This window comes from Triturus cristatus, chromosome 3_1 (assembly GCF_964204655.1).
Source record: "Triturus cristatus chromosome 3_1, aTriCri1.1, whole genome shotgun sequence".
Lineage (NCBI taxonomy): Eukaryota > Metazoa > Chordata > Amphibia > Caudata > Salamandridae > Triturus > Triturus cristatus.
The window spans coordinates 717,757,333-717,778,043 of NC_140583.1; the positions used below are offsets into that span (position 1 = coordinate 717,757,333).

Consider the following 20,711-nt stretch of genomic DNA (forward strand, 5'->3'; position numbering starts at 1 on the left):
GCGATCTACTTTAATTACCCCTTACTGAATTCAGAATGTTATCTAGTATTGAGAAGTGGATAGGTTTCTATTTTTATCCATCGGTTCACATCATTCCACCACAAACCGTAACTATGTAGAAACCATGAAAAATAGGGCAAATCTACTCTGACTTGAAAAATGCAAAATCGGAGGTGGAAAAATGCAATGTATATTTTTGACAAGCCTGCTTGTTACTGAAAGCTGGGACGATGGTGATCTTAGCACAGCAAACCATTTGTTGATGTTATCTTTAGAAGGTAAAGATGTATGTTTTCATGCCCACCACTTTTTAACAATTTTTCTCAAAAAAGCCTACAAAATTTGCAATATTTTAGCTCTTTTCTCAGTTCCCTCCAGTGAAATCCACAATCCCTATGTACTTTTACAATGCTCAACATGTTGGAAGAAAGGACACAAATTTGACCTGGAAAAAAACTCAAAGAACGTTTGAGCAAAAAGTGCTCAAAGTATAAAAAAAAGAGCTCAGTACTAGGAGATGGGGGAGGGTGTGGATGTTACATATCTATACCACATCATTTATAAAGGTGGATTAACTTGGACATTTTGTTAGTAGTCAGAATAATTCCTGCTTCAGGCAACAAAGATGAATTTAAATCTTTCTTAGGACTTGCAGAATATTATTCTAAATTTGGTCAGAACTTTGAAAGCAGTGTATACAAATGATACTCATTATGTGTAGGACAACGACTATCAAAAAGAAATTGTAAAAATCAAAAATGGACTTTCCAGCGTGAATGGCGAAAAAATAGTAAAAACTATAAATAATTATGAGGTCAATGATACAAGGCAGATCAATACAAGTCAAGTATTATGATTTAGACTGAATTGATTGACCCCATAAACGCCACGATTTGCGCTGAATAGTCGACGGCATTTCGCCCTGTTCAATTCCAGGTCATCTTCAGGACAATGGCTACTAAATGCAGTATAGTGCTGTACAGAGAGGAGAGGGAGAAGGGGACAAATTAGGAAATGGAGGCCCTGGATACAAGTAAGCGATAGTTGTAGAAGGTATAAGGGTCAGGTAAAGGAGGAGAAACTACCTGAAAGGATAATGCTCCTGTAATCCAGACAACAAGGGTGAGGGCCGTAAGACTCTGGCAAGGTGGGGCAACTGGTGGGAAAGAAGGAGAAAGGGGTGTCAAGAAACAGCCCTCAGTGGCCGGAATAACCCGGCTGGAAGCGTAAGGTGACAGGGGCAAGGGTAATGGATACCTGTGAGCACTCCGACACGGAAAGTCGATGTTCAGAGGTTGAAATAATTCTAGAACCGGACCTGTAGAGGGAGGAAGGATCAGGAATGTGAGGATGTCGTGATGCGGGTGGGGTAGAGGGAAATTGTCAGATGCGGTCGGAAGCCTCCCTGAATACGTAGATTGCAGTAGTACAGGTGGTGTTCCAATGATTTCAGGAGGCCAGCTGGACCTACAAAGTCAAGCAGGGTGGGGATGTCAGAGCGTCGTTGGGACCGTGGGATAGTAAGGGGAGCATGGACGGTAGGTGTCTTACCTGGATGAGAGGAGTAAGGCTATCCAGCGTGGAAGAGAATGGATCATGGCGCAGACAGGGAAATTGCCGCAGCACATGAATTCGGTAAGGACGAGTGAAGCATCCGGGTTCACAGCCAGGCGTGCTGTGAATCAGCATACGGAGGCCGTGAGAGAAAAATAGTGACGTGCGTCACGTGGGCAAGAGGAAAGGGAACTAGAACAGGCGCAGTGTGGTCACGTCTGGTGCCCCGGGGAGATAAGGCAGGGGAAAGTGCCAGATGTAAGATGGTGGCGAGAGAGGTTAAGGCACCAAGTGAAAACGTGACAATTAGATAACATACAGTAAATTCCATAAAGTTTGGGAACATCATTCCTTTTTAAATTGTGTCATGAGGGGTTTGATAAATTGCCCAAGTCGGGGCTTGATAAGTAACTATGTTAATGTGTTGAATTGTGCTGTATCGAGAAACGATAAATTATTACAGTTCGGTACACAACTTGCCATGGAGCGAACTAACGTTGTAGGTCACCATAATTTATTGGATCAAGGATTGCATACAATTGGTCGCAGTTGAAGGAACAGGATACATAGTTTGGCACAAGGTTGTGAAATCAAAATAAATTGACCAGGTACAATTGAAAAGGGATGGGTATAAATCACAGGAAGGCAGTAATCACATGAAGGCAGTATTTACATTAGATGTATTTACAAACGTGGAATATGGCAATACATAATACAGATTGACAAAGGGGGAGGGAAGGAAAGGTAGGAGGGGGTGGGTGGTGGACAAGAGGGATACGGATAAAAGGATCCTACTGGCAACTTGAGGAAAATTACATAGAAAGTCATATTCAACATACATAAAGGAGAAAAATAACAGTCAAGGATGATGTAAAGCCAAAGCACTGATTATCAGTAGTGCCAAGATACAGCAATGACCATGTTCCATTCATCTAGGGAGTTGAGCCCAGTGGTAACAGAATTACAGCGTGCTATCCAACTGCACTCGCATTTATTCAGAAGTAGTTACAAGTTCCCGCCCCGAATAGGGAGTTCCGGGCGGTCAATGACTTGCCACATCAGGTCGGTTTCAGAATGTTGGGAGATACGTTGCTGTCAGTTGCAAGGGCAACGTATGGTGTAGATGACGTTGGAAGTGCGGCAATTAGAGAATTCTTTTAGTTAGTATGTGTGATCAGGAGTCACAAATTCTTTTGTGTTGAGGGTAAGATCACACACTGAGCAGGTCTGGCATTTTTAATGCCCAATAATAGGTGGTAACCCGCACATGGAGGCAACCAATAGGGTGTTCTTTTCTTTTTGTTGCCAGGTTATGGCATGGACCAACTTATCCAAAAGGTTGTTAGCTCTTTTGTATGAGAAAAGTGGAGGTTCCCTAAAGGGGGCATGGCTCTGAAGTATGAAAAAAATTCTCTTGATCACCTTACTGACCTTGTTACTTGAAGGACTGTAGGTTGACACTGTCAGGCTCCAGAGGTCTGTAAAACACTGACTGACCGCAAAAGACGGGGAAACTAGGAAGTGCCCACCATAAACTACATTTCCCAGCGTCCATAGCAGGACTCACGCTACACGTGACTCTGGCGCCGTACAGACCCGGATATAGGGAAGCCAAACGCACCGAACGCTGCTGATTATTCATGAATCCCTCCCGTGGATACAGCGTCTGGTTCCAGGTTCACAGAGGCGGTAAGGGTGCACCTCGCACCTCTGTATTGCATCTTTTCGAAGTCCTGGTAGCGTGCTTGATTCAAGTCTCCTCTGTGAGTGTTGCCCATGTTTCTCTGTTGGCGAGACAGCGCTCTAGGCTGTCTCATGCAGGGAAATGCGCAGAGCAGCAGTTAACATTGTTTCTGCTCATGCACGCTTGTTTGTTAGGCAAGCTTCTTGGTTCTCTTTTGGCAGAACCGCACAGTCGGCGGTTCCTTGCAGAGGGGCGTCTGTGGCTTTTAACAACGCTCCACCCGTATTTCTATTCCCTGTTGGCGAGACCGGAAAGTATCCGGGTACTCATGCAGGGAGTGGTTCTTTCATTATTTGGGTGAGTTCATTCCCGGATTCAAGAAAGGCCAGACTATTGGATGGTCTGTCCATAAGGATTTATGGACAGAGTAAATGCTCATGCAGGTCTATCAATGCTCAACGTAAGATGGGAATGTGACTAATGAACTTTCCACTACCTGCTCTTTGTTATTATTATTGTGCAGACAACAAGTGCACTTCGTCTTTGGTTTTGTTTAAGTACGGTCTGTTTTTCTATATCATTTCCTAGGAGAGAGAAATAAGAGGGCGTCAGGAAGTTCCTATCTTGCATTTGGGACTATTCCACACGAGACCTGGGTAGGTGGTGTATGATACATACATGTTACCCCAATGACTAGGATTCTTGTGGTGTTGATGTATAAACTGATAAACGTTTTCTCCTCTACATAGTTTTGTGCTAGAAGTCTGCAAGCACCCTCTTCTCTCTTCTGGTTGAGCTCCCTCTTTCATTTCTTTTACAGGTAGTGTGTTATATAGATCCATCACCTATACCTCACAGTGCTTTCACCTGTCTGTATTAACTGTTAAAACAAACTGGGTACTTAAGGTGTTTTTCCTGTGTCATCCGTAGGTCTGCCTCCACGCTGTTACTACCCTTTCCTTCCCACGCTTGTCTATCCCACTAGTCCGCGTGTGATATATATTCCGGACTTGGGGCAGTCGAGAGGTGGACCCCTTTGAGCATCAGCACAACCCCGAGGATTCTGGAAGGCGGACCCTAACAGACACAAAGGAGATACATGAGTTGGGCGTTTGGGGGATGGAGAGGGGAGTGCTTCCCTGTGGCAATACCACACACATTTGTATGCCTGGTAAACCAAATGCTTGAAGTATCCCCTGTTAATCAGTTTCTCAGAGAGGATGGCGGCCTCTCTGAAGTAATCTTTGCGCCATTTGTAATTCCTCCTAATGCGGAGGAACTATCCATATGGTAAGCCGTCCCTCAGGCCTCGTGGGTGATAACTAGAATACAATAAAAGAGTATTGGGTTCTGTAGGTTTATGGTACAGTGCGGTACCGATGATGCCATCCTCTTCATAAAGCGTTAAGTCAAGGAATGGAAGGTCATTTTTTCTCACATCCGATGTGAAAAGTTAGGTGAGTTTGGCAATTGTTGAGCCAGAAGATGAATGAGGATAGATCTTCGTATGTGCCATGTCAAAGTAAAAGAATGTCATCAATGTAAAGACACCATAAATTGATTTTATTCAAGAAAGGGTTTTGAACGGACAGGATGTGTGTGGTCTCGAGATGGTGTAAGTAGAGGACGGCAAAGTTGCGGGCAAAACAAGCCCCCGCTGAGACACCTTTACCTGGTTATAGAAAGTGTCCTTGTAAAGGAAATAGTTATTGGTCAATGCAATGTGTAGAAGGTCCATTAAAAACTCTGAAGGGATGCTAGTGAGTCTAGGTTGTGTGTCCAAAAGTTGTTTTATGACAGCGAGGCCTTCAGTGTGGGGCCCGCCATCAAATCTGTGTTGTTATTAAATAGTCTGTCTTCGATTATGTTAATCAGGCGCGTACTGTCCCTAACAAAGGTATCAGTTAATGGGACTACCTCTTTCAAGATGGCGTCAATGTATTTGCCCAGGGGTTCCAGAATGGAACCACAGCCACATACTATGGGCCGACCCAGTGGTTCTGATGGATTTTTGTGGACTTTGGGAAGTACATGGATTACTGGTGTTCTAGGGTATGGATTATTTATTAAAGGGTGTTCTTGTTTGGAAATAATTTCAGAAAGCAAGGCCTGGTTGGTAACAGCTTGTATTTTTTTTACAAATGTCGGCGAGTGGGTCTGAAGTCAGGGCACAGTAGTGTGTGATGTTTGTGAGCTGAAGTAGAATTTCCCCATCATATTTATCCATATCCATAACAACTATGCCTCCACCTTTGTCTACAGGTTTTATAAGTATGTATTGATTGTCGCATAAGCTGTCTAAATGTGTTGATTGTCGCATAAGCAGTCTAAGGCCTGTTTCTCAGTGAGTGGGAGATTAAATGAGACAAATTCAGAGTGGTGTTGTAGTTCCTTGATCTACTGATTTACTGGCCAAACAACCCAGATGGTAAAGCAACGTATCTCCCAACATAAAAGCCGTATAGGATGCAACATTCTGAAACCGACCTGGTATGGAAAGTCATTGACCGCCCGGAACTCCCTATCCAGGGCGGGAACTTGCAACTACATCTGAATAAATGCGAGTGCAGGTGGATCGCACGCTGTGATTCTGTTACCACTGGGCTCAACTTCCTAGATGAATGGAACACGGTCATTGCTGTATCTTGACACTACTGATAATCAGTGCTTTGGCTTTACATCATCCTTGACTCTTATTTTTCTCGTATAAGTATGTTGAATATGACTTTCTATGTAATTTTCCTAATGTTACCTGTAGGATCCTTTTATCCTTATCTCTCTTGTCCGCCACCCACCCCCTACTACCTTTCCTTCCCTCCCCCTTCGTCAATCTGTATTATGTATTGCCATATCCCACGTTTGTAAATACACCTAATGTAAATACTGCCTTACTGTGATTCATACCCATCCCTTGTCAATGTTACCTTGTCAATTTATTTTGATTTTACAACCTTGTGCCCAACTATGTATCCTGTTCCTTCAACTGTGACCAATTGTATGCACTCCTTGATCCAATAATTTATGGTTAGCTGCAACTTTATTTTGCTCCATGGCAAGTTGTGTACCGAACTGTAATAATTTATCGTTTCTTGATAAAGGACAATTCAACGTATTAACATAGTTAATTATCAAGCCCCGACTTGGGCGCTTTATTTAACCCCTTGTGACACAATGTAAAACGGAATGATGTTCCCAAACTTTATGGAATTTACTGTATGCAATCTAATTGTCACGCTTTCACTCGGTGCCTTAACCTATCTCACCGCCATCTTACATCTGCCGCTTTCCCCTGCCTTATCCTCCCGGGGCACCAGACGTGACCACACTGCACCCGTTATAGTTCCCTTTCCTCTTGCCTACGTGACCCATGCCACTATTCTTCTCTCACGGCCTCTGTATGTCGATTCACAGCACGCCTGGCTGCAAACCCGGATGCTTCACTCGTCCTTTTCGAATTTATGTGCAGCGGCAATTTCCCTGACTGCCCCTTGATCCATTCTCTTGCGCGCTGGATAGCCTCCAGGTTAGACCCCTACCCTCCATGCTCCCCTTGCTATCCCATGGTCCCAACGACACTCTGACATCCCCACCCTGCTTGAGTTTGTAGGTCTAGCCGGCCTCCTGAAATAATTGGAACACCACCATTGCTACTGCAATCTACGTATTCAGGTAGGCTTCCAATCGCGTCTGGCAATTTCTCTCTACCCCACCGGCATCACGCCATCCTCAGATTCCTGCTCCTCCCTCCCTCTACAGGTCCGGTTCCTAGGATTATTTGAACCTCCAAACATCGACTTCCTGTGTCGGAGCGCTCCCAGGTGTCCATTACCTTTGCCCCTGTCGCCTTACGCTTCCTGTCGGGTTATTCTGGCCACTGAGGGCCATTTCTTGACACCCCTTTCTCCTTCTTTCCCACCAGTTGCCCCACCTTGCCAGAGTCTTACGGCCCTCACCCTTGCTGTCTGGATTACTGCAGCCTTATCTTTTCAGATAATTTCTCCTCCTTTGCCCGACTCCTATACCTTCTACAACTATAGCTTACTTGTATCCAGGGACTCCATTTCTTAATTTGTCCCCTTCTCCCTCTCCTCTCTGTACAGCACTATACTGGATTTAGTAACCATTGTCCTGAAGGTGACCTGGAATTGAACAGGGTGAAACGCTGTCGACTACTCAGCGCATACCGTGACGTTTGTGGAATCAATTCAGTCTAAATCGTAATACTACGCCTTGTATTGATCCCCCTTGTATCTTTATCCTCATAACTATTTGTTTTTTCGCCATTCAAGCTGTTTCATCACCTTTGTGTCACTGCGCCATTCACCATCACTAGCACGTTTAGTGCACACTTTGTTGTTATGGTTACTTTAAGTAAAATTATACTGTAGTGCTGGTCCAACTACTTACAAATAACACTCTATACTGTACGAAACCTGCTTGTGGTCTCCCTTTCTTTTCTTCTCCTCCCTGAAGTGATTTATACACTCTTCGTAATAGCCCTTGCTAATGACTACAGGTTGAGACACTGTTATTTTTGTTATGGGAGTGACTAGCGTACACACCTGGCTATCAGCCACCTGGATGTTAGCCACCTTTCTTCCAGTAAATCTGCATTCATAATGTCATACAAGAATTAGAAGAAATATACTGGAAAAAATGTGTTTTTCTTTTGGATACACCAAGGAAATGTATTGCGCTTGAACCTACATGGTTTATAAAGTCATACCACAATTAGAAGAAATATTCCGTAAGAAAGGTGTTTTTACTGTGGATACACAAAGAAAATGCATTGTGCTTGAACCAACACGCCCTAAGAAAGTTCTCTTTTGAATTAAACGAGTTGGCTGAGGCTGTAAATATTTTAACATGTCAAAAAGAGAAAGAACGTTTTTCAAGTAAAATAAAGAACATACAAAAACTTTAGATAATTCCACGGGATATTTTTTTACCTTACTGTTTTGGGCGCACCACTATTTTTATATGTACATGTTTTTCTGCGGACCAGACGAATCATTAAGCAGCTGGTATGTGTAGAGTGCTCACCATATCTTTGACTGAGGAAAGTGTGGGATCATGTGCGATTTGTATGACCTAGCCACTATGTGAGGTTGTTTGAAACCTTTCCAAGATGGTCAACTCCTATACTGTGAGGATGTCACAGAAGCATGATACTCAAAGAGGCCAATTCTTTACATCCACATGCTGAACTGTATGCTCTGCCTAGACTGACACAGTACCACTGAGGAGCTGCCCACGCATACATTTGCACAGAGGCTTGGCTTTATCTACAGCGGCAGATGCCTCATTAGCTGATTGGCCATGAAACGTAGTGAACCCACCCAAGTGCCTTTGACTAAGCTACGGGACAGATGGGAAGCCTAGTTTGGGAGGCCCCTCCACGACAATGAACGGGACTAAATACTGACACACCAAGCTATTGTGTCTAGAAATGCCAGGTTCAACTTATTCAAATTTTCCTGGTACACAGGGCTTATTTTATACCCAATCAAATAAATGAATTCTTCCCTAGTGGAGGCTCCTGTTGTCATTGGTGCCACTTGGTTGGAGCCAATTTCCAACATATGCTGTGGAGCACGCCCTGCCCTTATACAATACTGGCTGCAGATTACCACACACCATAACTGAATCACAGGAAGTACCACATTACATAGACGGGAAGTCAGTGCTCTGGAATTGTTTAAAAAAACTCCCAACCCGTTTTCTGGACCTTGCCTCACTGCTTGTAAAACACCAAGTATCTCTATATTGGAAAAGGAGTGTAACACCCGGGCTCCATTATGATGCTGGTCAGTGGAGATATGGGCAGAATTAGAGAGCAGATAAATTAGACAAGAAGTGGCAAGGGACCAGAGGACACGGCTCCTTTCACAGGGTGAGGAACGAATGCTGACAGCATTCCAGACCAATGATAGGGATGAATCCTCCCCCTCCAGACTAGCTGTTAGATAAAGTATGAGCAATATCACATCCTCGCCACAACAGCATCCAGTGGGACATTCTGACTTATTACATTGCTGAACCTCTGTGGGAAATATATTGCCAAACAGCTAGGTGACATCTTGTTCTTTCCACCACACTCACTGACTCTGCCATAGAGGGTGAGCTCATGGCAAACACCAGATGATGGTTACCCTCCACTATACCCCCACCTAGACCCAACAACACCTGATCCATATACCTAGTGGGATCTCTTCATGCCTAGACCATGTGTATATATATGTCATGCCACAGTCCTCTAGTGCATATACATAGTATATATATATATATATATGTGGCTCTTATTCGGCTTATTTTCTTCCCTAACATATTTCGGACCGCAAGCGAACAGCTAGACTAACTTACGCGCAGGTCCGTGGTTCACAATCTGAAGACAAGAAAGTTGCCAAACATTGGGCACCTTTATGAGGATTGTGACTCATGAATTCGATGTATCATTTGTTGATTGACATGCTCCAATAATGAGAAGAGAAGTTTGTAATGTCTTTATTAACAGAACAACTCAATAAAAAGATTGGTAGAAAAGGGGAGGCTAGATATCACCTATAGTTTGCCAAATCAGTCGGATCAGTCTGCAGTTTCTTCAAAAAAGATGAAATCGTTGCTCACTGAGGGTATGAAAAGAGTGTTTCTGAGCACAACAAATGGTTAATTGCAGATGTAAGTAGAGGAATTTCTGTGAGTAGAACGAGTACAATTCCCTTTAAAACGTTTGTTGGAGAATTATTCAAGGGAGAACCTGAGATTTTGCAGCAATTAATGACCTTGACGTAAACAACCAAGACAGGAAACAACTTCGAAAATATTGAGCAGGTAGTTGTGGAGATCTTAATAAGGAGGAATAGCCTGAGTGTGAAAACAGTGAAGTCAAATACTTTCCGGTCATCTTACTCAGGAGATGAGGCAAAAGCTACAGAAATTGTTATAAAAAGCTATTTCCCATTAGTAATAATATTTTTGTGATTCTTACATGCCACAAAAAGTTAATTTTTCTTAAGAGGATCAGAGTTGCGGAGCCATTTTCTCCAACTTTTCCTTTAGGTCTAGTTTGAGTTAGAATCTCTCTCTTGCTCTAAAAAAAAAAATCTTACTGCAGACATCTGAAATTTGGTGACTGTATGTGTTAGAGATCAAGTACCCAAAATGATATTTTTATTTGCTTTAGGTCTAGTTTGAGTTAGAATCTCTCTCTTGCTCTAAAAAAAAAAACCTTACTGCAGACATCTGAAATTTGGTGACTGTATGTGTTAGAGATCAAGTACCCAAAATGATATTTTTATTTGCTTTATCTTGTTAACCATGGGTAAAATCATGACATATTTAAAGGAGAAATATAAAATTCCATTCATGGGCTATGGATTTTCTTTTGATTACGCTAATCTCTCTAACTCTGCATCCTTCATTCAATGAACAAGATAACATTAGGACTAAGAATAATTGGATTGATACATTCTCTTTACGTAAATGTAAAGTGGGTCTGGGATTGTTCTTTAAAGAAAATTTTAAATTTTTAACAGAGTTGTACAAATTCCTTTTGATTTCGAAAATCCAGTGATTTGCAAAATTACAGGGTTTGAGACCGCAACTTTCTGGGTGCAAATCTCATTTTGCAAGCTATTCCATATCGCACTTATGAGGGTACATGAAAGGGGTGTCCCCTCTTATTTGCTAGTCGCAATGGTTTGCATCAATACGTTGCTACTATATTTGCTGTTGCAGACTGTTGACCATTAACCAACACCTCAAAGGAGGTAGTAAAGGATTTGCAAAGTGGTTGTTCCATTGAGACACTTTCCCCTCGGTGAATGATGTTGGCAACCTCATGGGGAGTAGGCAGTGGCCAATAGGACCACTGCCCGATCCCCTAGATGTTTTCCCAAACCAAAAACATATTTGTTTAGAAAAGCAGCACGAGTTTCCTGTGTACTGTTTTGGAATACAAATACAGAGAAGGTGGTATGTTGTTCCTTGCAGGCCATCATCCCAGTGTCCGCAACCTGTCACGTGGGGTTGCGAATAACCACATGCCTGATTAGTACTCATTAGGAATGCCATTCTGCAATCCTCTGCAACTGGACAATTTTAGATGTCACTGTTAGTACATAGGATGCATAACAAAATTAAGACTTGTTGCAAATACTTGGGCCACAATTTGCAACCAGTTTTAGCAACCAGTCTTCTAATACAGCTAGCCCCTAGTCTTCTATTAGACAGGTTCTGTGTTTTACCTGTTTGTGTATTTAAGGAGAAGGAGTCTGTCAGCGGCTCTTCACTGGCGACATTCATCCGCACATTGACAGGGCTGGGGACGATGGCACGATGGCAGTCCGGAACAGCCCCACTGTAGATCCCATTGACATGGAGTACATCTCCAAAGATGCGTGTACCCAAGTAGCCATTGGCAACGGTTGCTGAATAACGGGGGTCGGAGGGCAGGGAAGGAGCAGTGAACACTCTTGGATCTTCTCCACAACCTGACATGGCTGCAACCTAAAAATGACACAATAAACAGGATAGTTAGAATGTGATCTTATTATTGGCACGCTTTCTCCCAATGTAGTAAATTAATTATTGTCAGAAGCCTCTGTATTTAGGGGCAGTGTTTTCAAATCCATAACATGGCACGGAGGGGACACCATTTATTGACTTAAATATTATAAAGGGCTGAAAATGGCTTTCTCAAATGATAACAGGGAGTAATGCTTGTCATCCTGTAACAAGATAGAGGCAAATTGTTTATTTACCTATTCTCTCCCTTCAATGAATCACTACTGGATAACTATCCGGAATCTGACAAACAGCATACAGTGAATTCAATCAGTCTGGGCTTCAGTTAGAACTGGGTAACAACCTCCAGAACATTAACCAACTGTACATCAAGTATGCTGTGTCTTCTTTGAACTATACTATTTTACTATGGACTGACTCTAATCTGCCATTCTCCAAAAAAAGAAATCATACTACCCAAATGCTTTAAATATATGATGCAAAATGTGTTCACTTTTTGGGGTATTTGTTTATATAAAATATGTCATGGATTTTCTACACACATCATTGCGCGGTTATATTCCAGTCAGAAAGCAGATTCACAATTTCTATTATTCTGTGAAACATATATCACTCAAACTATGAAAGCCAAATAATTACGAAACAGATCAGCAGGGATATGAATAAACTAGCATAAAGTGGAGGTGTGGGCTGGAAAATCATCATACCATCTATATCAACTAAGTGAGTTATTTGACGGACATTACTGTACATCAGTCTGCTTTACATCCAATTAATCATGCTGGTTAATGCCAAGCCTATACCTCACTGTATTTTATACACTGAACTCAATGTAGGTCAGGGAAAGCGTGAGAATGTCGTAAGTGATTCTAGGCTGACATCCCGCCCATATCAGTGCGATAATATTAGAGCGTAGCTTCCGGAAAAATTGCAACGTGAGAAGAATGGGGATATTTAAAAATAGGTAGAGGAATTTTGGGAGTTTGACCATCTTGGCGATGGCGATACGCCCGGCAAGTGATAGGAGTTTTTGCCACACTCACTGTTTAGTTTCGAGCCAGTCCATTGTCCTGCCAAAATTGGACCTCCATAATTCATCCACATCTCTACTCAGCCAGATGCCCAAATATCTGGTGGGGCCGGTAGCTCATATAAATGGGTAGTCTGCAGTGAATGGTTTAGTGGCATCGGTGAGTGGGAAAAGAACGGATTTGCTCCAGTTGACCTGTAGTCCGGAGAGGCCACCAAAGCAATGACCTCCCTGGTCTTGGGCGCAAGATTCTCCTGAGGCTCACGAATATACATTGTGATGTTGTTAGCATACATTGAAGTGACCGGATCCGAGTCGAGAAACCGACACCCCGGTGGGTATGATGTTGGGGCAGCCGCGCCACCAGGGGCTCCATGGCGATGGTGAACAGCATGGGAGACAGGGGGGAACCCTGCCTAGTGCCCCGCGAAATAGTTATAGGATCGGTGACCTGTCCATTTACCCTGATACGTGCCACCAGGAGTGCGTATAGTAGTTGGATCTTACGCACAAAATTCGGACTAAAGCCCAATCTAGGAAGGAGATAGAAAAGAAAGGGCCACTCTAGAGTGTCAAAGGCCTTTGTGGCGTTCAAAAGGGCCGCCACTGTTGGTAGAGCGGGATTGATCTGATGGATAACTGAGAAGATAGTGCGTAAATTGTGTAAGGTACCACGCCCCGGAATGAATCCCGACTGGTCAGGGCGGGCGATCAACAGCATCAGCGGGAGGAGGTGGTTGGCCAGCAACAGTTTAAAATTACAAACTTGGGCTTTACGCATATATTCTTTTTTGAAGATAATTGTCCACTGTTCGTGCTCTGTGAGTATTACACACACAATGGGAGAGCCAAATGTTTACGTACATCAAGCAAACAGACTACATATTAAAATTATCAATTAATCATTGCATATATGACTATCTGCTTTGCATGACTATCACAGTTTTAGATGACTTACTCACATGTTGTAGACAAGCCCATGCCGGGATTCAAAGCAGTTGTTCCCTTCAATTCAATGCCAAATGTTCGCTCTCACATCCAAACCAGGCCATCCGCCTGGGAGGACCCAGACAGGGCACAAATAATCAGACCCCCTCCATGGCATTACACTTCGACCTATATGGCCATCAGTCTGCTTGGTGTGTAAGAAATTGCTTAAGTGGCTTCCACATTTTTTTTGGTTTTACGATTGTGGGTAGAGTGCTGGTATAAGTATCTTCTGTGGTACACCAACCCAGCCACTCAGTGTTTGGTCCTAGAAGCCTCAGGCAATCCGCATCATTGGCACAGTTCAGGAAGGACCTCAAGACCTGGCTCTTCAACTGAACCTCCTCACCCAGACGGATCAGAACCCCCCTCCCCCTCAGCGCCTTGAGACCCTCACGAGTGAGTAGCAATGCTTGACAAACCCCTGATTGATTGATTGATTGATTGAGGAGTGTGCCCCTACCCCAGGCCATCACCACTCTACATTTGGCCAACAAGCAGGCTATTGCTGTCTATCTTCTCATTTATTTAGATGCCTTCTGACATAACTAAGCAGGGCTACCAAGGGTGACAGGACGATTTCTATCCCTATCATTTGATAGATTATTTCAAAAACTTGGGCCCTGTACTTTGCACAGGAGGGCAGAGACACAAGAGGTATATTTAATGTGCTCTATTGAGGGAGCAGCAGGGGCATTTTTGGTCTAAATCCACACCTATTAATCTAGGTCCAGCTGGGTCTAGTGAAATCTATTTAGAAATTAGAAATGAAAATTGTATGCCTGCTGTTCAAGGATACCTTCTCCGTTTAGGGTCAACAAAACTGCCATATTTTACCCAATATTTCACTTTGCATGTCAGGCTCCCAACTGCACTTTGCTTTGGAGGCTGAGTGTATTCTATTACCTGCAGCTGATTTACATAATTTGGACATATTTCCATTGATGCCAGTGGTGGCAATTAATTTCTGTAGCACTAATAGCATGGAGGCTCTGACTGGTCATATGAGTATTTCTCACATATGATGTTCCAAAGCCAACAGTAAAGAAAAATGTCTAGTGGAGATGCACTCCCTTGAATTCAGAGAAATTAATGTGCCTGCTATATAAAGGACTCCCTTTCTTGTAATGTCCAAGTTTATGAGTTGCTGTGCATTAGGTTCAAATGTAATCTGTAGCAAAGGGTTCCTGAGCGGTGGGAGCCCGGTGATGAACACCTTCCTGGGGCCTTATTACATATAGTGCCCCAGGGGCGTAATCCACATGTGCACCCACTGTTTGCACCCCCCGGGTCACTCGGTATTACAGAAGAGGCCGCAGATGCTTGTGGTCCTCTTCTGTAATACTGATAGCACTGGTGCACGTGGAGCACCGGCACTATCCTCATAGGGAATTCCATGATTTGTATGTGGCTATGACAGTGGTTACACGTACACCACACTGCCTACTTTGTAAAACTGCACTTTGGTTTTGGGTGGGCCTGGTCAGCACGATGCCCAGGGAGACTGATGCTGCGATATCTTCCTCAATTTTAACATATGGGGTCTTGTAGTCTGAGTAATACCAATGAAAAATGGGATTGGACTTAATATAGTTATCGCTAAAGCTCCTATAATAATGAGCATTTCAGCAAAATGAAATGTAATATTCCTAGTGCCATACCAAGTTACTAATACATTAGTACACAGGGTTACTATAAATCATATAAGCATGCAAAAAAAAAGCAAATGAAGAAAGACATACAAAGCATGGAAATAAATATTCAGCAGGATAAAATGTCAAGAAGTATTTCTGAGGCAATATGTATTTTAAGTCTTCTTAGGCATTTTGGCTATGCTTTCTTTGACAACTCTGAATGCTTTCACACTATCTTCAGTCCAATCAAAATTTGCACCCTTCTTGAGAAGAAGTCTAATTGGTTGAATCGCGTTGGCAAAATTGGGGATATATTTGGCGTAATACTCTGCCACACCCATGAAGAACCTGATTTGTTCCAAATTGGTGGGAGAAGTTGCCTTTAGAATAGATTTGACTATTCCCATCCCGAAGGTGGGATTCCTATCCCACCATCATCGCCAGTGTTAATAAGTACTTGTGAGGCAATAAGTACTTGAATCTTCTTCTTTATTCCACCAACATACAGCACAAGACAGCACGGCTCTTGACCCTGCAAAAGTCAACACCTCTCTGCCTTACCTAGTATTCTATTGTTGCCATGGTACATTCATGGCATCTAAACTATTAGCACAGTAGGTTATAAGATAATACTTCAATTTTTTCTTTTCAGAATATATTCCAGCAGCAGAATGTATGTCTCAGGTACAAGTGCTGGTGAAAGCCCTACTTTGTTTCTGGCAACTTAGGGTGGACGATAAACTCCGCTCTGCTGACGGAATTTGCAGAGTTTTGCCCACTTCATGTTATGCTTGCAACACGGGTTTACGGAAAAACTCCACCAAGCAGCAGAGTTTTTTCTTACGGGCTGCTCGCCAACACTAAGTTGGTGAGCACAAGTGATAATTTGTGCCTCCCTCTGCAATTTACAGCTGCTAGAATGCCCCAGAGCAAGATTTTCTCGATGCGGGAGGTCGCCCCAGGTCACGATCATTCACGTTAAGAAAGCTAAATCTCCCCGAGCAGCAGAAAGAAGCAGTGCACTGCGGTGCGCCACATGATCTAACCACAGCAATCCTTTTATTCAAAAGGAGAGGGAACAGGAGGCTGAGGGGTAGACAAGGTAAGCTGGCCTCCAACCAACATGCATCACACAACAAGAAGCTACCCTGTCAACAATGTCAGATTCTTTAGGCACATTATACCAATGATTTAGGTGGTGTTAGACATCTCAAAAAAATGTATGGACTGGCCTCACACACCACCAGGTGTCATACTTCATCAGCTGTCCTCCCCCTTTAAAAACCATGTTAGATAAAGGGCGGGCCTGCACCTGGAGACAGGAAGGCACTTCTATAGCTAAGTGAGGGCCTGTGCTGAAAAAAGTGAGTGAGTGATGTTTAAAAATTGATGCACAATCTTGGGTGAATTATTAATGGTACAGAGTGTGCTCGATGTTAAAAATTAGTGGTGGAGACTAGGGGGATTTAGTACCCCATCTCCGTATGTGTTGCCAACATGTTACTGCCACAACGGCCGGTGAGTTCCATGGCATTCATCAGGGCTTACGAGAAAAAGGTGGCTCCTATCTTCTCTAAGAGACAAAGATGAATTCACTCTTGCAGGGTGGGACTAGTCCAGCTCTACCGTGAAACTTTCAGGACACCCTATTAAAGGTGTGGGGATGTCCCATGGGACCAGCGAGGAAGCAAGGAGGAGGAACCTTAGGAGCACTGCGGGGGATACATCTTGATGTAAGTTTGACTACAGGGGTCCCTCTACTCCTCCCTTCCCATGGGACATCCCCACACCTTTCATAGGGTGTCCTGAAAGTTTCACCCAAGATTGTGCATCAATTTGTAAACATAACTCACATATTACTTACCAATAGCCACAGCGAACAAATGTAAGAACTATGGGCATGAATGAAGCCCTAAAATTAGGCCCTTAACATGTTTCCAACCAGTACATTTAGGGAAGAGATCAAAAGACTATGGGCCTGATTAGGATCTTGGCGGACGGGTTACTCCGTCACAACAGTGACTGATATCTTGTTCGCTGAAATATAATTTATATTTCGGCAGATGGGATATCTGTCACCGCTGTGACGAAGCAACCCATTCGCCAAGATCGTAATCAGGGCCTAAGTTGCCAACCAGTAGCCTTAAAATAACTAGAGCCTGTTTGTATCTCATTTACACTGGAGAATAGAAGAATCAATTCCCATGCCAGAGAAGCTGTATAACAGGTTAAAGTAAACCATGTATTCACCACTGGAAATGGGGAGGGGATCCTTCCAGATCCCGAACCGGCAGCTATTACTCAGCAACATCTGGGATCGATACCTGCCTCAGTAAAATATGCTTTGTCCCAGTGCAATTTGCTGGCACAAGTACATATATTCAATGGAGCCCACAATTTTCCTGGTATGTCTTCAGACCAGCAACCTGCAGGAGTTGAGGGAAGTGTACTTTCAGTTTCAACTGGGTCCAACCCCAATGCCTCACTTGAAGGGTCATGAGCAGTTATTTTTTTGTAATCTCATTCAGGCTGGGGCCTAGCAGGAGTCTAACACATTTTTAGGTCGAGCCTGGGCAGCACATGTGCTGCTTTGCGAAGCATGCTGTTTCAGAGTATAGACTTGAAGTCCCACCCACTCTCCACCCATATTTGTCATTGGTGTGTGTCAATGTGCTTCGTAAATGTTGGCTTCTGATTCGTTAGTAGGCTTGTTAGCCCCTCCTTAGTACTGCCTTGTCTTCATTTGTAACCCCCCATGAATACTGACCCTTTTACTTATGTTGTTACACTGTATGTCTTATTTAGTCCGTAAGCACTATTTTCTTTAATGAGTTTCTTCTACTGCAGGCACAACATGCTTTCCTGCAACATTCAGCTTTCACTGCATGCGTGCTTTCACTATTCAAGTAGCCCGGGACAATGGCGGCAGCTTATTTTAAATTAAATAGGTCTCGCATTTACAAGAGTTTGAGGTATTGGCATTGTAAATGACAATGCCTTTTATATATGAGTCAATTGTCAAAACAGATAAATAAAAGGCATTGTCATTTACAATGTCAGTAGCTTAAACTCTCGCAAATGCGAAAACTATTGCATTGCAAATGCTTGGTGTCAGTGCTACAGAGAAATTAAAAACACTCAGATTTCCATTATACATGTTTATGATTTGGAGGCTGGTTTTTGAGCTTTCCAAGCTCTGTAGCGAAGGGATATGCCTGCAGTATAAAAATGACACCTACATATGTCTATATCATTAACAACACTTTTAACCACCAGAGGTGTCTGTCACTAAATTCCTCGGTACAGTGCTGGAATTGGAAAAACAATTACTCTGGGAACCCATAATTCGAGGGGTCAAGGCGTGATAGAAGAGTGGGTGCGTAGTCATGAAAAGCGGAGTCTGACAATCAACTTATATATATTTATTTATTTAAACCTGCTGCAAACAAAAACAAACTTGCAACAAGGACAAATGTGACAGTAAATGTGCTCTAGCTTACTTAATTAGTCACAAAGAGGCTGTATTTTAAAATATCTTACAAGGAAGAGACATCGCTAAAGAGACCGTTGTGTGGCCAGCAATTTTCAGGAAATTATAAAATAACTCTGCTGGTTAATACACTTCCAGAAGAGTAGTGTTTTGTCCAGTCACAGCTTTGACTTATAACGTAAAATGGAGGTTTATGTGCCTGCTGCAAAACACATTGTGTAACATGCAGAACACAGATTTGTATTTTATGTAGATAAATAAGTGGGTTACCTATTTTGAAACAAAGATCCTTTTGTTACATTCCAGTTCATAGGTTGCAGTCCCGCACAGTGAGCTATAAACCGGCATCAAGGAGCTGCATGCAAACTGCAAGTTATTTGCTTAAATCCTTATTGTTTTTCCTCAATCTTTTGTTATTCTAAGTTTGCAAAGGAGGGTTCCTTTAGGTAGTAATAAAGTCTTATTACTGCAGGCAACAGCAATCACTGTTTGAAGTTTTAAATCCTGACTGCATTTCTCCTAACCATGCTCTCTAAACATAAAGTATCTACAAGTATGGGAAATATGTGACTCCTGCACCTTATTTCTCTCATGATCTTATGTAACATTGCCTGTACATTGATTGACGGGTGGTTAATTTTCTGTGAGTGTGTAATGTAAAGAGCTTTGACACCCTCCGTTGAAATGAGTAGTGCCATCAACTAATTAAATAAAAAAAATAATTAGTAACTGCCAATTAAATAGTTCGTTGTGAAATTACTTATTCACACACTTACATATAGCATTCTGACCTTGGAGGCCTTGAACAAAGTCAAAAACCTGCCTCCAAAACATAGTTTCTCTAAAGTACTTGTGAAGGGATAAGCTGTGCTCTTTTGTTGCATTCCACTACATTGGCATTTTTGTGTTTAGGTTGGAGATGGCTCCCAGCCAGGATGAAGCTTGAACGAAAGGAAGTATGATGCCGTTAAAATCAGGCCTTTGTTTGAACCCCTCTGAAAGGAATAATAAGTAAGACTCCCTTGCAGTTTGCTACTCCTAAAAGAAAGCAGACAACGTCTGGTGCTGCTGAATTGTGTCCACAGGTCTGTGAAGTACCATGGATCGTGTGTTAGATTAACACATACATTAAAATTCTCTGCATAACGTCAAGGTCCAAAGTATTCATGCATGTTAGCTGAGCTCTAGGGTCAGCTTGAAAGAGTGATTTATTTAGGTCGCAGCCTACCAGACAGCACAGCCACCTGGTTTGCTAATAACATCTTGGGAACATTCGGGAAGCTTCTCTAGGAATGCATTCTGCCGATTGCTTTCCATTGACTTTGTGGTTTGGAACTCACATTTGCTTTATGTGTTGTTCTATTCGTTTTAGACTGTCCAGCTTAAATTCATCCCTCTGTTGCCTAGACTCCATTTACAGTATTTTTCCACCAGTACTAGATTTCTGTAAACAGGCCTTTAAATCTTGTTCCTATTTTGTCACATTTGCTGTGCATTCAAAGACAGATGTAAAATGTAAGGCTATGTCTTCTAGGGAGCTTGGTGTTTACTTCAAAGTGAGAGGATTTAGGTGACAATCATGCTGGCTATTGGGGGGTGCTCTTGAGGAAGGCTGTACTATGTTATTGTTTTCTAGCACAGAACAAAATGTAAATGTCTGTAAAGTAACAGTGCTGATATTTCAGAATTAGAAATGGACAAATGAAGCACATTTTTTGGATAATTCTGAAGTTAAATATTTTAATACGGTCAATACAAATCAATACATTGGGTGATGACATTTCCACACATTATCGTTTATGTGCT

General features: G+C 42.7%; 1 protein-coding gene across 1 annotated transcript in view; it reads right to left on the reverse strand.

Moving 5' to 3' along the window:
* Positions 1-20,711, reverse strand: part of PGGHG (protein-glucosylgalactosylhydroxylysine glucosidase) — a 201,896-nt gene that overhangs the window by 166,184 nt on the left and 15,001 nt on the right. Inside the window, exon 2 of the mRNA XM_085644806.1 lies at positions 11,485-11,746. Within this exon, the coding sequence (XP_085500932.1) occupies positions 11,485-11,737 (253 nt within the window). The 5' untranslated portion in view covers positions 11,738-11,746. The remainder of the gene's footprint in view (positions 1-11,484; positions 11,747-20,711) is intronic.